Source organism: Saccostrea echinata, unplaced genomic scaffold (genome assembly GCF_033153115.1).
Source record: "Saccostrea echinata isolate AGI-Se365-2 ecotype Australia unplaced genomic scaffold, CSIRO_AGI_Sech_v1 ptg000013l, whole genome shotgun sequence".
NCBI classification, from domain to species: domain Eukaryota; kingdom Metazoa; phylum Mollusca; class Bivalvia; order Ostreida; family Ostreidae; genus Saccostrea; species Saccostrea echinata.
This window is the reverse complement of record NW_026889762.1, coordinates 652,569-671,216: the sequence shown is the minus strand read 5'-3', so window position 1 is coordinate 671,216 and position 18,648 is coordinate 652,569. Positions and strand designations below refer to the sequence as shown.

Genomic DNA, 18,648 nt, shown 5'->3' with positions numbered 1-18,648 from the left:
AAGAGAAATCCGTACAAAATACTTGGTCTCGACGAATTTTGCTTAGATCAATGTATTTGCAGATGAGAAGTAATTTCAAGATTTTTCCTATGCATTCCTGTGTAAAACTTTGAACGCCTATGTTGGCTCTACCCTACCCCTAGGAGTCATGATTAAAAAAAAATGGATCTGCACAACTCAAGGATGCTTTTTAACATGTTTTACTTCTTCTGGCCCAGTGAGAAGAAAATGGTTTTAATGACCTCACCTATTTTCACTATTTCTTAATTATATCCCCTTCAAAGACTGGGTGATCCTTTATTTGAACAAACTTGAAACCCCATTACCGAGGAATACTCTATGCCAAGTTTAGTTGAAATTGGCAAAGTTGTCTAGAAAAGAAGAAAATATGAAAAGTATATGGCAATAAAAACAAAGCTGGCAACGCTGACGACAAGGACAACGACAGACAACGAAAAAAGTTTGATCCGTAAAACTCACTTGAGCCCTCGGCTCATGTGACATAAAATGTAAAATAATAACGATGAATACCGAGGAATCCTCTTTCCCTCATGGTTAATCAAGAACAAACCTTCTTTTATCGTATAAGGATTACATAAATCTTTTATTCAAATGAGCTTTAACTGATGTAAAGGATGGAGAAAATACTCATTAAAAAAAAAAAAAAAGATTAATTCCTTAATATTCCTTTGTGGACAGTATGATCACTTTATAAATGAAACAGACTTCCTCCAAGTAAAATTTCATAATTTTCATTTTTATAAAACAGATACTATTCATGACATGATTTATCAGATATTTTTATTATGTATTATAATCAACAGAAAATTTCAAGCTCACGAGTGTCTTATTTGCAACAAAAAAAAATCGATTTACTCTGAAAATCATCAATTTTTTTGAATTTCGTACGTGTTTGATAATTCATGTTATACATTGTGGTACTTATACAAACTAAATAATGTATCTTTTATATTCAGGAAAAGTAATTAATATGTGGTATTGATAAAAACATTTAAACTATAAATAAGAAAATTCAAACTAGAAATGTAAGAGCACCATAATGTAATACACCATAACCTGTGAACTCATGTTCAGTGGTGTGTTTTAGTCTTATTTGTACATAATTGCTATTTCGGGCGTAACTTAAATTAAGCAACTCTCGACTCGATTGTGAACCGGAAGTTAACCTTTGGAAGCTTTTTTGTTTTGACCTACCCAGTGCATGATGCATCCAAATGGGCCCTCACATATTTTGCATTGATAAATTGACTGTTATTGAAGGACAGTCTTGTTGTAGTTGCAAGTTACCACTGCGATCAGAAGTGCAATAAAAAAGTATGATAACATGAAAAGTTGAAGACATCTCTTGTGTATATTTAATATGGAAAAAATACACTTATACAACAAAAACATAAAAAATCTATAAAAGAATTTACAAATTTATTACTTAGAGGACCTTTTTTCTTATTATAAGTGTATGCTAACAACACACAAGTATTTTTATATCTAATACACCAAATAAAAAAAATATGATTGTGAAACACTAATCTCCCCCTATGATAGGTCATTGTCATGGTCAAGGTCAAAGGATCAAAATGTTGAAATTCCGTAAGGAAAACAGATGTAGAATATGAAAGCCTGACTCCAAATATTCAAAAAGTTATGACCAAGTGTATTTTGTAATAGTGGGTCAAACTTCAATGTCAAGGACAAAATTAAAGTTCAAACTGTTGGTACCTCAGGGAGAAAAATTTATAGCCTAGCGCTATTTTCACACGTTATTGCCAAGGTTCATTTTTTCAAAAGTAATTCAATCTCAAGAATGAAGGTCAAATAGTCAAAATTGATGATACTCAGAGAATGCTCTCATCCGAAAAGATATACAATTTTGAGACAATAAATCCCTAGCATCAACTGTTCAATAGTAATGACAAAGGTTATAGTTTTTCGAAAAAAGGCCAAAATTCAAGGCCAAAAGATCAAAAGTATTGGTACCCAAGGGGATAACATGAGAAATATGAAAGCCATAGCTACAAATAAATTAAAGTTATTACCAAGTTTAATTTTTTTAATAAGCCGGACTCAGGTCAAAGTTAAAAAGTCAAAAAATATTTGTATTCCAGGGAAATCCTATCACAAGAAATACACATGTGATGTATGGACGTCTTAGAGCTAACCATTTAAAAGTTATGACAAAGGGTGAAGTTTGGTAAAATTTTGCAAATGTTAATCAAACTCCAATTGCAAGGTCAAAGAGTTAAATTTGTTATAACCAAAAGTAACGTCTTGTCACAAGAAATTCACTTGTAAGATATCCATGTAAAAGCCAATCTAAAGTCATGGGCTAGGTACAATCAACTAGCTAAGCAGACAGATGGAAGTACTATCAAAAACTATACACTCACGAAAGTTCGATTACAATAACGAGGTGAAAAAAAATTCATATAATGAAACAGTCATTGCATGGTTTTTTTTCTTATTCTTTTTTTATATTAAAAAAAAATAATAAGACACGTAAGTTTTATGCAAATGATTTGTAAAAAGTAGTTTAACATTTAAACTCTACTTTCTGTTTGTATTGTCTTTTTCGCCCGCAAGCATTTTAACACTTGTCCATAATCCAGACCAAATGATGTTAATTTTTCTTCGTCTAGTTCAAAGAATGTTTGAAGACAGTCGATTTTATTTCTATATAAAACCCTTTTACAATCCTGCAGATTGTGTCTTTTCAAGAAAAACGTAAACGTTTTAGCGTCAAAACCTGAAACAGATTCATACACGAATATGAATTTAGTAGTTTGCAAAATATTCAACGTTACAAACGACGAACTGCAATGCAACTCTTTAAAATATAACATCCACATAAAAACTTTTTACCTTGTTTTACTGTCACGTGACTTTCAGAACTTTTTATGCTTAAGGTCGAAGTTGTAAGAAGTTTTGTGTGCTGGGGAATCTGCCCCTGCATAGTTAAGAGAAAGATTCAACATATCTCTGCAGACATTGCGTATTATACAGGTATATAAAGTATATTATAATAAAACAATAACTTTTTTGCTCAAATAACTTACATGACGTATTGTTTATTCCATTTATTTCAAAATTCATACAGTTTGCTTTGAAAACGAGTGTGTATTACGCATAGTACATAAACTTGTTGCAGAGAAATAGAGTATTCAGTTTTGTATAAATAATCGGTATTTGGAAAGTGTCAAAAATGAGAATTATATATATGTATATAGGCGACTCCTTATGAGGAGCACACAGGGGTTGTGACTGATCGGCAGGGGATGCTCACTTCTACATGGCACCTGATTCCACTTCTGATATATATATTTTAGAGGTCCGTATTTGCTCTGCTCCTAATTTGTTTTGTTTGACTGGACTTTTGAGCTTGAATACTGTTTGTTATCGCCATATATTTCATGATAATAATTGAACAATTAGTATTTCTTCTTGTACAATGTAAAGCTTTGAAATTTCAAGAAGTATGCTTAGGCATTTAACCAAAATCTCTGTCTTTTATTGAAAGGGAGTCGCATAACATACTTTCAACTTTTGTGAGTATTTTTTGTTCCAAAAGAAAAAAAAAAATAGAAACTTGTTAAAAAAAAAAAGAATCATTATAAATACCGTAGTAAAGGGTTATACTAGAAAAAACGATGCTGGAAAGTATTTCATATGTCCAAAGAAAAACTTTTAGTAGAATTTTTATACATGTATATTTTTGGAAATTTGCAACAAGTATGAAAAGATGCAAAGAAAGCTCTTTTAAAGGTAAAAATGTTTCAATTACTTTTATTCAAGCCCCAGGACCATAAAACTAAATACTGATCTCGGTTTTTATTTTACAAAAGGTATTCGATAATATAAAACAGAGTTTGAGATTAAAAAAAAAACTAAGTTCACTTATGTTTTATTGCCCCTGAGCCAGATATTAGAAATGAAGATGTCGAATTATTCCTTCATACATGGGTGTACAACGCATAATAGTATTTCATTACTTCATATGAGTTCACTTATGTTTTATTGCCCCGGAGCCAGATATTAGAAATGTAGATGTCGAATAATTCCTTTACACATGGGTGTACAGAGCATAGAATATCTCATTAATTTATGTCAAAGGATTAACTGGAAAATTCAAGTTTTATTGGCGACAAAAATGTGGAATGCACTATGACATTTTTACACAAAAACTGTTGGGAAATTTCTTTACAAATCATTTTCATTACTCTTATTCATCATGTATACCAAAGGAAGAATCCGGGGATGAAACAGGTGGAGAGGTTCTTGTTCTGTCCCTGTGGGCGTTATATGTAACTGAGAACCAAATATTAAAAGCTTAGACAAGCAGAAATAATCATGGCCGTAGGAACTGGGGGGGGGGCACGGGGGGAAAACATGGCTACTATATGCCTGTGCCCCCTCAATGATGATGTCAGATGACCTTTTTTTTGTTTTTGCTTGTCAAGGAATTTTGGTAGTTGATAGTGCCCCCCCCCCCCCCCTCCCCAGCTGAAAATGTATGGTTGTGCCCTCTCAAAGTGAATTTGCTTCCTACGGGCCTGATAATGATTACACTTATATGACTGTGTTAAAACATTCATTCTTTTTTCATCGAAATGACTTACCTTTCCTTTTCTTCTTTTTCTTGAATCTGTAAAGATAGAATGTTAATTGAATTGAAATATATATGCTAGTAATTCAGTCTATCCCTAATGAATTGTGATAAAGCTATTACATGTATATTGATATGTCGTTTTCATTGAGAAAAATGTTGTGATACACACAAACTCAAAGAGAGAAATTTTTTTTTTACCGTAATCTTCAGTGATTTTCTGTATTGCATTCGCGGTTGATTCCTCCCCATTCAAGATTGTTGTCTCTTCGGAAAATTGCAAGCCTCCAATGTAAAGGAAAAAAGATGAATTATTATATCTGCCACTATTTTTTTTTTAATAATATGCTTTGCTTTCATTATTTCTTTCTTAAGAAGTTAATCCAATTTAATTTCTTCTGGTTTTCGTTATGGCTGTAGAACCTCTGTTGGAAAAGTGTCACAGGATTTTGAAAATGATTACATGTAATTAGAACAAGCTTTTGTTATTCAGTTTGAAATAAATTCTGGTTGTCCCCATCATTCTATGTAACTCGGAACATTATCAAACAAAGAGACTCGCGATCGACAACTTCAACCACCTTTAGTGGTAGAATGAAGGGTCACATTGACAATAAAGAAAATAACAACAACTTTTTTTTTCAAATACGAAGGCCGTTCAAAAATTGCGCTATTATTTACTCTTACGGACGTCAAATATATATGTAGTTATGAAATTTCACAGAAACATTTTTTTTTAACATTCAAATTAATTTTTGGCCAAATTTTTTGATTTTTATTAATTTCTCCTAAAATTATTGCTGTTTTAATATCGTTGATGGTGATGTATGGAGCACGACCAAAAAAAAAAAAAAAAAAAAAAAAAAAAAAAAAATAAATAAATAAATAAATAAATAAATAAATAACAGACGGGCGGATCCAAAATTTTACTCATTAATGTTCTATAATTCGCGATATTTTCCGACAATTTCTAAAAGGTATCTTTTTATTGTTCTATTATTATGTATTTAGATTTCTGTCGTAATAATTGAAGTACAAAGAGAAATATGGTGATTTTTCTCCGATGGGATTCCTGTGAAAACACCTGGAAAAATAACGTCTCGTGAATTAACAGAGCATCGCACTTTTATCAAATTTTGTGTAATTCTCGAGAAAACGCCACCATGGACCCAAAATATGCCTGATAAATCCTGAATAAACCAGAGTATTCCCAACATTTGTCTACAAATTGCAAAGTGGAATTTTAGACGGTAAGACCTAAGTAAAAGGCAATACGGGAGGGGACGGGAAGACAATCATCGATGAAAACTTTATCTGGACTGTTAAGAACATGATTGAGAGTGACCAACGTCACACAATATTTCAGAAATATCGGCAGCGTTGGGGCTTAAAACAAAAAGGAATATGCTATACTAGTTTTATAACTTTTAAACATGATAAGAAATTGTACATGGATGTTTATGCTGAGCGGATAAGGTGATCCAAACTGTAAACTGTACAAGATCGAACTCTGAGGGAAAATGTTGAGAAAATGAAAGCTCACATTTTTTTTTAATGCCCGTGACGTCGAAGATATGTCCTGTTAAATCATCCAAAACTGATATCAATTTACAACATGAAATTTTGATGACCATATAGGTAAAGATTCTTTTTTACATGTATTATGTGTGACTTTTTGCCCGATTATGTCATCATATATTTTTTCTGTGTAAGAAGTCCGCGTAATTTTTGAACGGCCCTCGTATCACAGTTCATCGAGTTTTTTAATTGAACAATCGTTAGCAATATATTATTACTGAATAATTTGAGTTCTTATTAGCATGAAAACAATAAGCCAACATATCAAAGTATCAGGAAATGCTCCCAATATTTTTCAGAGGAATTTGAGTCAATTTGAAAATATTTTCTGAAAGTCTTTGTCAAAGAAATTTAATTTTCAAAATGACTAACAACATGCAAATATAATTACAAGTAATTAAAAGTACTTTTTGTATACATCTTTCTCTTAAAATATGAATAAATATTAACGTTTTGAATTTATTTGAAAATGAAAAAAAAAAAAAAAAAAAAAAAAAAAAAAAAAAAAAAAAACACCATTTCATACTTGATATCACAACTGTACATACCTGACTTGAACCAAAACTCAAGAAGTTGTACTATTTTTGGCATCTTAATTTTGTTCATCTAGATATACTTATTAATATTTATATATTATTTATATAACTGGGAAATTTTGAATTACTTTGTCTGCATATTGTCCAAATTATTACAGTTGTGTATTTTGTTAGCTTCTTTTTATAAAGAAAACAAACTCTTGTATGATGTCATAAGACGTAGGGTCTACAGCAAGTATATATCTGATGCCAGTAACATGTCTTGAAAAAATTCCAATTGTCCTCAAAACCTTTCTGTTTTATTTTCATCCTCCGTAATTCAGAGGAAGATTTTTTTAACACTCTTTTTCTAAGGTAACTATTCAGACCACAAATAAGGACCCACCTTAACTGAAAGGGGCTCAGGAGAAAAGAAAGCTAAAATTGCAACTGCAATCTCATTTAAGTTGTGCCAAAAAAACCTGAATCCCTAAGACTTAAATTTGTTTCCATGTCAATATAGTATGTTACCCTGCTAGTTTTTGATTTTTTTTCTTTGAAAAGTCTTATTAAACGTTCAATCCATATTTCATCCCTCCAAAGCCCGATGGAATATGGTTTTAGGATGATGAACCTCCAATATATTTGGGTTTTGTATTTATAATAATAATGTAGGCGCAAAAATATTTGATATCATTTGTCTATTTAGATATCTTTCCTTGCATTTGGACAGTTAAATGTCAAGGTTACCGCCAACGGATAACATATGTACGACATCTGACATCAGACAAGCTTTATTAAGAAAAGTTCAGCTATCAAGTATGTTACATGTATATTTTTGTTGATGGACTATATAAATGTTGGGTGTCCATTACTGCCAATATATTTTTGATTTAATATAATTCTTCACAGCTACCCTTTTCCTATTTGGTAGGTACACTTACATGCAAGATATGATCTGATATTTGTTTAAATTGTCAAAAACGTTTTAAGGAAGAGATTGCAAGAGTCCATGAAAAATATCGTCTCTATGATTTTTTCTCATTTTTACATATAATTTGCCTTACGTTAATTGTATCATAATATGAAAATGTCAACCAAGGTCATCAGGGTTATAAGAAAGATATGGTTGCCATGGTAACCACCGTTTTTCAATATTTTGATATTTATGTAGTGAAATTTTAAGTATGCCATACAGGTATCAAAATTGAAACAAATTAAATAATTTTCACCAGATATTAAATAATATGCTTTATATTCATCGAAAATAAAAGTTGTATCGGAAACTATTGATAGATGTACTAATGCCACAGTTGCTTTGGGGAGTAGTCATTGTAAATTTGCAGTAATATTTTCACCCCAAGAGCAGTTTTCAACGTCTTGACAAAAAATTGCCCAATGAATTTTCCTAAAATTAATATATTTTGTAACAATTATTGTAAGTGACTTATGGTTAAAATATGAAGTGGGGTCATCACATTCTTTTTTAAGCTACATGCATTTCAATACCCCCCTTCCTAAAATATTAAAAGATTTCATAAATTTTAATCTGATGGTTTGTTGCTGAACCTTTAATATGCGTAATCTGTTAAAAAAAACTATAGAAAATACGTATAGATTAATATTTTTTTTCCTGAAAATCTTGTGGTGGTTGCTCATTTTATACGTAGAGCAGAATGATCGCAGAATGATATAAGTATCATGTACACAAAAAACAACAATATGAATATATTTTTTTTATTTCCCCATCTCCAAAATATTCATTCCGTTATTATATCAATATAAGTATATACATTCTAAACCAGTGCACAGTGGTCTAAGGGCCAAATTGTTCATTCTCTGAACACTCATCGAGTTCTCTGCACTGTGACTTGGTATCGGAAAGGGGGGGGGGGGGCAGTCACTTGAACACATTGAATGAATAGGTTATTTCAGAGAACTTGTACCTGCAATATATACCGTATATAAAAATCCTAGCTATTATCTTATTTGACAAATTTTAGTGATTTACTATTTAATATTTACATTTGCAAATATTTTTCCTTCAGATTCATTGCAAGTTAGAAAACAATTCAATTTCTTATGAACTAGGTAAGCCTACATATCTCCATTGTGACGTCATAATGCCACACTTGACGTCAAAACTATAGTGCAAACTGTTTTGTTTAAGAAATAAACAACAATGTTAAAAAGTTCTCTGGGAAATGAACTTGGTTGGTCATGTGATCAAATCCTGTGAAGCCCGAAGGGCTTCTCAGAAGATTTGATCACGTACCAACCAAGTTCATTTCCCAGTGAACTTTTTAACATTGTTGTTTATTACTTTTATTTACATTTGAGACGAATATTCTGAAAAGAACTGCATTTATTACACGAACGGCCCGTCGTATTGCTATGTTGTGACGCGCAATGACCTAGAAGCTGTTTGGTCTTGAGAGTTCGCCTCGCTCCAACATTTGAATACTTACATTGATGTTCAGCAGTCCAGTTCAGGAAATATCTGTTCATAATGAAAAAAACAATGATCGCTACTGGGAATAATCTTATTATTATTGTATGAGTTCTTTATATATGGAGTCAAAAGCGGTGCTATCGTCTTCAGTTTACATACCTTCAAAGGAATTTCGGGTTAAAAAGGTAAGCGTGATTTTAGGTTAATTAGAAACATTCTTCACACCGAAGAAAGATTTAATGATCATTTGTTGAACGCAAAAATAAATATGTTTCAAATATTTTATCTTTTTCATCGCTTTAACGGCTTAGAAGTTCCGAAACCAGTGTCACTGTGACAGAAATATGTAGACAAGATATCGTCTCGCTGTGTGATTCGGTCACGCCATGACCTCTGACCCCCTAATAAGTTCATACAGAATTGAACATATTTTCTCTTCAATAGGTTCATCTAAGAAAAATATTTGCAAATGTAAATAATTCAAAAATAATCGTAGAATGACATTTATGCGCTTCATGCTCACGCGGTTCATGAAATATGCTGAGGTGAAGCGTCCTTGTTCATGTCCTCGTGAATTTTAAAAAAATTAATTCATTTTTCAAATATATTCCCGTGAGCATGATGAGTTGAAATTTTTTTTTTTTTTTTTTTTTTGTTTTGTTTTGTTTTGTTTTTTTTTTATAAATGTATATGCTCAAAATAATTTTCTCTCTCTGGTATACCTGGTACCTCCGTAGTACCTCGATTGTCAGAATTAACCTCTCTTAGTTTCGTCTGTCATTCTTACACGCGTATTTTTTGCTAGATTTGTGAAAACTTACAAAAAGAAACTTTTCTTTTCTGTAAGAAGAAGTGTGTTAAGTTTCAATTTTTTACCAAATACGACGCATAAAACACTTTACCACCACAAATGTTTACGCAATAATGTGCCGACGATTCAATGTTTACATGGTCGATGTAAGAGTTGAAAATGCTAGAGAAGATATTACAGAGGAAAACAATTTCCTCTGCGATATTTTTAAAAATACGTTCATGTCCAGCATGCGACCTCAAACTGGTCTATACACGTATATGTGAAAATCGCATTCGTTTATCTGTCCATCCATATAGGCCTATATTCATTATAATCACTGAGAAAATCACGCCGTCTGAAGCTTCTAGGAAATGAATATCTATTCATAGATGTAGATCCTATAGGAAAGAAACCGATCTCAAACAAAATTCTTATATTTTAAATAAAATTAGAGGACATAAAGATCCAGATATGAATTAAATTTATTCATGAAATAGATTTCAGTGTTCAGAACTAAGACAAAAGGTAGACGTGTCAAAACGAAAAAAAAAAAAACCAACAAAAAAAGAAAACACAGGGATAAAAAAAATCTGCGTACGCTCACCAACACTCTGCAACATCACATATTTATCTTATTCTTTATCTGTTTTAAAAATATTGCCACGAAGATCTTTTGTCATGGGCGTAATCATAATCACGCTCCTTATTCAGCTGTTATTCCGGAAATGGTTACCGTAAATCTTCTTTTTTTAAACATCACATGAGTTGATCACGTGACGCCTTGCAATCGCTTCCTTAAGCAATAATATTGTACCTTCTGCATGAATTCTATATTATGAAAATTTTGATTTTTAGAAAATTACCTCTATGGTTCTCTTGTTTCATTTTTCGACAAAGTATACCCAACACAAGTGAAAGCAGAAGAAACAGTACTCCACAGATAGCCGCCAAAATTATTGAGAGACTGAAAGAGGATGCTAAGTGTTATTGATTTTCACTGATAATTTTCCATTTATGTTTGATGAACGAGAATTCTATAGAAATGACGCAATGAAAAAGAAAATATTTTTAATGATGTTATCTCTACTTTTATCGCCAATTCTAAGATTGTGGTCTTTTAAGGTAAACTCACGCATTCCAGTAGCAATCTCCTGATAAATAGGTCGTGGATTTATTTCCTTTATGTTTAACTATCTTGCTACAACCCCCATCTAGAAAGTATAAAATAATGAAAGTTTATAAAAGTTATTTATTAGAAATCATTTAACAACGCAAAAGATTGATACCATTAAAATTTAATATACATGTACTCAGTTGGTTATAAGACCACAAGAAAATCATTAGACCGGTATCTGATTAAAGACCAATGTTTTTAACCATACGGGTTCCTAAGGTAAAGGGAAGAACTTAATTCAATAAGCATCGACAGTCGTGCAGACCATGCACAGCTGCTCTTTATATGCATACAGAAAACACAGAAAATCGATGACTTTTACGGTGGAGTAGGCATACCCGTGCTTTTAGCAGTAGATTTTGTGACAAGCTAGCTTATCTGGAGAAAATGTATAGTTTTATAATTGACAACTGCAGAATCTTTCGTTTAAAATTTCAAAATCTTGAAACAAAGAGAATGTAGACCTTAAGGAGGTTGGATCCTGCCATCAAAAGTAATGAGAATTTTTTATCAAGTATATTTTTAGAATTTATACACATAGCTTAATTAAAAATCAAAACAAAAAAGAGGGTTAATGCGCTTCTTTTGGCGCTACAGAGCATTTAGTTTGACCTTTTTGCATCGTAAAAACGTCTTACACATAAATCATTTTTTAAATTTTTCCTCCAATATTTTTTATTCAAATAAATTATGGGAACAAACACAGTCTTACTTCATCTTGAATAGACACCTTAAAATTTGCAACAACGAAAAAATTTTTTAATTACTCCGCATGTTCAATTATTTGACCTTTTTGCACTCAAAAAAAAAAAAAAATCATTTTTCTGGCGTTATTTGAAAGTAATGAAATTTTACTGAATTTAAGAAGAGTGGTTAAAAGTATCTTATATATTCAGAAAAAAAAGATTAGAAGTGGGATCTGTGATGTTAATTTTTAGATATTACTAAAATAGTGCCAATTTTAAGCTTAAATTAGGGCTATTTTTTTTTTTTTTTTTTTTTTTTTTTTTGATTTTCAGGCTATATTATCAAATTTTATGATAGAATTCATGACAGTTTATTTAATATAAAATTTAGGACCAGTATAAAACAGTTCACTGCACCAAATAACTCTGTGTGCAGACGGCATGTAAAAAAAGGAATCCAAACGTAACATACTTTAAATACTTGTAAAGAGAAAAAATGATCATTTTCTTCTTAAAAAAAACCTTCTGCCACAAAATATAGTTCCTCACTTAATGCTTTTGGTATTGAATTTAATCATGGAGTTTTAACTGAATATAGTTGATGCCGGTTGGTGCCAGGTAGAAAAAATACTTTATCTGGCGGCCGCCAGATAACTTATTTGGGGGCCGCCAGAAAGTTATCTGGCGGCCACAAGATAATTATTTGACGGCCGCCAAATAATTTTCTGGCGGCCGCCAGATAAGTTTCTGGCGGCCGCCATTTTATCTGGCGGCCGTCAGATAAATTATTTGGCGGCCGCCAGATAAAATATTTTTCTACCTGGCACCTACCGGCTACCGTAGAATCCAAATTTATTGTAAGAATTAAAACATTACGCAGAATGTTTGAAATATATGTTAAGATAAAAATCTTCTCAAAAGCTCAGGAGCGAACCTCGTTAAGAAATATTAAAAGTCGACCTTTGTATTTAAAAGCTGTGAAAACGCAATCTGTTAATAAAAAGAGGGAACAGTCATCGAAAATTTATTTTATCACATATTTCAGAGAAAATGTTTATATTCCGTTCAGATTAAACATAGCTTCACCCTAACGCCAGATACATAATCCAGGTTGATGGCATTTAAAAATTCACAAATTTGTAAGAAGTACCCTAGTTCTTCATAACTATGCACCTGGTTAAAGATTTTTAAAAGAATAAAAATAACACCTTTTCACTAGACAATCCATACCCGCCCTAAACACCAGAAAGTCTGGCCCTGGGACCATAAGTTTTAAAAAGTTTCAAAGAAGCATCCTTGTTCATAATAACTAGACGAAATGCCCAGAAGAAAGCAAGACTATTTCTATAGAATCCACGTTAACTTTTCTTTTTACTGTATTATTAAAAGACCCTCATCCTTACACCAGACTTTTGACCCAGGGACCACGAAACGTGCTATTTTGGGAAAAAAACACCCTTGCAAACTATAATTTTACATTTATTTTTTTTTTGTTTTATAACCATCAGCAGAAAAAAAATAATTTCAAAGAAAATATGATTTTTAAACTGTATAATCAATAGGACCGCCGTTTTTTCACTAGAACACATGGGCCATAAATTTGACAATTAAGAAAGGTGCATCTTTGCTTATCATAATCATGCACCTAATTTATTAACATAATATTCAGGGGCAGAGAAAAAAGATTCAAAGAATTAATGCATTTTAACTCCTGATCAAGATGCAGTTAAATTCAAAATTTTGGAAGAAGCACCATAGTTCATCGTAACTTTGCACTTTGTTTATTTAATATCAGGGAATAGAAAAGGATTCTCAAAGAAATAATGCACTTTCACTATATGATCATTATAGTTTACCCTAGCACCACAACCCCTGGTCTTGAGACCATGAATTTTGAAGTTCTGGTAAAGTGATCAGTGCTTATTACAACCATATCAGTATAACACGACGACTGCTTGATGTCTAGAAGTAAAAAAAGGTGATTTTGAATATTGCAATAATTCATTTTGATAGATTAAGCCAAATAATTTCCCTTAGGTAACAGGGGCCACAAGTTTCCAGGTGTGCACAACTTGTGGAAAAAAACGATTAAACATTTTCCCTTTTTATAAACTCATATGTGCCAGTGATATCCAGAGAATGGAAAAAGAAAAAAAAAATATTTGTATTCTAAAGCCAAAACTTATAGGTCTCTTATAAATTACCTATGATTTCCCTGAACGTTTTCATCATCATTGCAGTATTTTATCTATGACGTCGCAATATAGATATTAAACGTTCCGCTTAGTTTAACGTCATAATCATTGTTACTATGTTACCGTTGTATACATTTTTGTAATGTAAAGCTTCTGAAGATTTTTAATGAAAGCGCTAAAGCTTTACGGAGGATTTTTGTGTCTTCTTTTAATATCTTTTAATATATATATATATATATATATATATATATATATATATATATATATATATATATATATATATATATATATATATATATATATATATATATATATATATATATATATATAATACTGCTGTTTGTACATGAGAGTAAGTTTGCGCTTCTAAATTTCTTTGGGCAGCCCATTGGTACACAATTGATATTCAGTTCTTCAATTCTTCTTCCATGCTGGTCAAATTCTAGACAGCGTCCTAAAATCATAGGAAACTATATATATATATATATACATATATATATATATATATATATATATATATATATATATATATATATATATATATATATATATATATATATATATATATGTATATATATATAAATAGAGAGAGAGAGAGAGAGAGAGAGAGAGAGAGAGAGAGAGAAACCCGAATACTAAGGATAATTGGAAGTGTAATTGATTCTGTAGTCTGATCCTTGTGTTCTTTATAAACCTTTTTATTCCGATATTTTAAATAATCTGATATCAAGAGGTTTATTCTCAGACCAAACAAATTTGAGATAATTGGATTAAATACGTACGTATATGTATATACGTAGATGGAATAAACAAATTCAAGTTTTAGACTCCCAAATATAATATGTATTAGATAGTTCTCATGGCAATAAACGCATAATATGGCAAATACATGTCTGAGTTCAGAATGTCATTTAATATTGACATCTTAATGATTTTATTTATTTATATATGAAGAAAACCGATTACATGGGTGTTGTGTACTAAAGGCTACACAATATTTAAAGACAGAGTTATTTTGAGAAAAAGAATATTGCGTCTATCCTGCCTTCTCTCTCTCTCCCTCTCTCAAAAGGCTAAAGTTGGTATCCAAATGTTTACCTTGGGAATAGATTGCAGGGGCACATACTTCGTAGGTTTCATTTGCGAAATCATTAATCACACAATGATATGTGAAATTTCCTGGTGGGACACAAGTTTGAATTTCAGCAAGGCTCTTGCAATCTTTTCTTTTTGTAGCCTTTTCTAATTCCTCTTCGGTTGTAGGACACATTGAAACCATTTGCAGAGTTGGAAGGGAAACATTGCAACTTGTCAGTACTACCTCACTAATCTAAAAAAAAAATATATGGAAAACAGATATGTATTCAATGAAATCTATAAAATCAGAGAGATACTATGAAAACATGTGTATGTTAAATTTGTGTTACCTTTGTCATGAGGAGTAAATACCACGCTGTAAGTGTTACTTGGAAACACCGCTTTTTCTGCATAACTGTGAAAAAGATAGTATCACATACTAGCATTCAAACATACAAATTAAGTGGTGTCGTCACCAATTAATGTTCCTTGACATTATGGGTTCAAGTCCTGACCTAAACGGATAAAGTTATCGATAAAGTTCTTTGTTTCTAGTTTCATGTTGTTGATTTTATTAAATGAAAAAAAAAAGATCTCAGATACAAAATAGATGAAGATTCTGTCAAAAACCATGTACTATTAGCTGTTTAAACAGATTATAAGTAGCATATTATTTTGCCTACAGGATTCCTCGTACACCCTTCCCCATAAACCTTGGTGCTTTTGAATGTTTGTTATTCAAGAATTCCAATCTTAATTTTATTTATTGATTTTCTGTGTTTCGATCGGTCGAGAACAAATTTAAGACAAAGGTTACACATCGATAAATCTGTCAATCAGAACTACGGGGATATTATGTTTACATAGTTAATGTCACTGTCAGATCTTTTGTTATTATTTTTAAATCTTTGATGTTATATTATCGTCGTTCTAATGCTTAACAAATCAGCTCACTTCTCACTTCTCTCTAGCGCTAATAGAAAAGATAAACGTACCTCTTGCTGCAGTAGCATCAAATTCATAATTCTACATGCTATATTCTGTCCCGTCTTTAAACAAATCAGAGCAAATCAAATGTGTCGTCGGTATGCTATTTTCGTTTTAAAGCGTTTGTCGTTAATAGAAATCAGTCTGTTAATATCAAGGACGAATTCTTCTGAAGTCTACTTGTATTAACTATATTCGTTGGCTTAAACAATATTCGAAAAGTTTTTATAATTTAAGTTCATTGATTGTTTTGAACTTCATCGATGTTCATCAGGAATTTGTTTCATTTCCACATCGCAGCATAAAGTATTCCTACGCTGTTCAGAAATAACGGATTGTATGGTGGCTTCAAAGAGAAATAATTTTAAAACTTCGTAATTAGAATTATGAGAATTAACGTTCTTTTTTGAAAATTTATCGATGTGTGAACTCATGCCTTTGTACTCACAAACTCCACATCAAAGTGCTTCAAACTTTTATTCAGTTTGTGAGTACAAAGGCTTGAGTTTACACAGTGAAATTCTGTGAAAATGTGGGCAATGAAACCATGTCTATTAAGGTAGTACAAAGCACTCATGAAATCTGTTTTACCGCTTTCTTATGATTTACACAAGAAAAAAATTTCACGGTATTGTGAATAATCAAATATATTTGTATGAAAAATTATAAGCTGTGACATGTTTTCGCGATATTTTGTTAAAAATATATAGACATACTATATATTGGCCACTTGGGACCTTCACTTTAGAATATATTTATGCTGCCTAAATGCAAAATAATGCAAAGTAACTTTTCATCCATAAAAAGTAAAGGCCTGATATAACGAATCTCTATTCCTTATACGTAAAATAAGGGCCGTAGTCATATTAAGACTACGCCTTCTACTGAATATTCTAACTTTTCTTGGCTTAAATTCCTTTTTAATTGCCAAAATATCTGAAACTCTGAAACTGCTGGTTCAATTTTCTACATTTTGACAAATTCATTTCAATCATTTTTGTTGAGTTTTTGTAAAAAAAAAAGACTTACACCTTTAAGAGAACTTTATGTGTAGTATATTTACATATGAATTTTCAATACCTGGACTATATATGTTCTATTTTAACATCACATTTTACTCAAGTTTACCGGTAGGAATATATTTTACTGGATTTTAGTAAAAATAAGGTTGCCTTTATAATAGCATCACACAAGTTTGCAATAGATCACTTGGTAATTTTTAGATAATGCACATTCACAAGTCGAATGTCTTTCATAATCTTCTTAAAGGAATGTGATAGGTCATATTTCAAACCATGTGGGCAAAACATATGTATTGAATTTCTTCATATTACATATAAAGAGGTTTTGTACCCAAGAACAAAATATCAAAGTTTCAAAAAATTTGAATTTGAGGAAAAATTTGGTCTTTCTATTGTTTACTACCTTAATATGAACGATTTTATAACAAGGAATTATTGATTGACCTAATTTATTACTGAAAATTCCAATATTATCTATTTCTGGGATTAATATGGAAATAGTACTATTTCAGTAGAAATATAGTACTTTAAAATTGTTTTGGAAAACTAAGTTAAGCTATTTCTTGTCATATAAATATTTGAGGCTTTTGTGAAACATGGGAAGTTTATTTCAAATTCAAATGGAAATATTTAAGTAAATCGCTTTTTGTCTGTATACGGGTTAAAGATCAATCACAGGTAACGAACACAAAAGGAGACGGCTAAAAAAATGCAGTATAGACTAAAATAACATAGGTCTTATTACACAGAATTAAATCATTCCATCGTAGCAAACAGCTCCTTTTTCAACACCATATAATATCAACGGATGAATAAAATTGAAATAAAATGGAGATATCATTATTACATTCTGAAACACGAACGCAGCTATGTTATTGTTTTCCGAAGCTTTGAAGTGCATTTAGATATATCTTTACATTGCAAAGTGTTACACAAAATCACTTCCGCGTAGGTGATTATCACAGTAAGTACTTTTTGTTACATCGTATCTTAGTGTATCTGAAAAAGTGATGAAAAAAAAGAAACATATTTTATCAGAAGTTCAACTTACTCAAACATTCGAGGATACCCCAATGGTCAACAAAATTCATATGAAAATTATGTCATTACAAATTTTCCAAAGCAAATCCTTAATCACGTACATATTTAAGCCCCCTCACATGCCCCCTTATGAATATCTTTAATCTTTTCTGATTCGGTCTAACACTTCTTCACTCCATTTTCCTTATTTTTATTCAAATGATAATAATTATTATGTCCTTAAAGAAACGAAAGTCTATCGTGCAGTATCTTGTCCTAGATAATAAACACGTGCACCTACTGTTGAATGTCATACTGAGGAATGTATATCTGAAGCGCTCTCTTTCCAGTCCATTACATTCAGCATTTACAATTACTTAAAGTGACACTTTGACGGACCAACGGGAAAATTGACAACAGTAGAATTTTTGCATGACACATGCAAATTTTGTTCAGTTCTTGAAGATATTAAGTTTCAGAAAATAACAGGTTTCAGAACCTAAAAAATCTAATTTAATGGAGAAAAATAAG

At 31.2% G+C, this 18,648-nt stretch overlaps 1 protein-coding gene across 1 annotated transcript; it reads right to left on the bottom strand.

Annotated features, from left to right (window-relative positions):
• Positions 1-1,401: 1,401 nt before the first annotated feature.
• Positions 1,402-15,508, bottom strand: LOC133186410 (uncharacterized). The gene is made up of 9 exons (XM_061321666.1): positions 15,439-15,508; positions 15,110-15,341; positions 14,358-14,465; positions 11,089-11,167; positions 10,820-10,920; positions 4,820-4,903; positions 4,632-4,657; positions 2,878-2,962; positions 1,402-2,761 (listed from the first exon to the last, which is right to left on the bottom strand). Exons 1-9 carry the CDS (start codon positions 15,499-15,501, stop codon positions 2,556-2,558), a joined length of 984 nt encoding a protein of 327 aa, XP_061177650.1. The 5' UTR covers positions 15,502-15,508; the 3' UTR covers positions 1,402-2,555.
• Positions 15,509-18,648: the final 3,140 nt, after the last annotated feature.

Coding starts and splice junctions, on each gene's coding strand:
- LOC133186410 (XM_061321666.1), bottom strand. CDS start 15,501: ATGCAGAAAAAGCGGTGTTTCCAAGTAACACTTACAGCGTGGTATTTA. Junction 4,904..10,819: donor GAAACAAGAGAACCATAGAG/GTAATTTTCTAA, acceptor TTTACATTGGAG/GCTTGCAATTTTCCGAAGAG. Junction 4,658..4,819: donor GAAAATCACTGAAGATTACG/GTAAAAAAAAAA, acceptor CTATCTTTACAG/ATTCAAGAAAAAGAAGAAAA.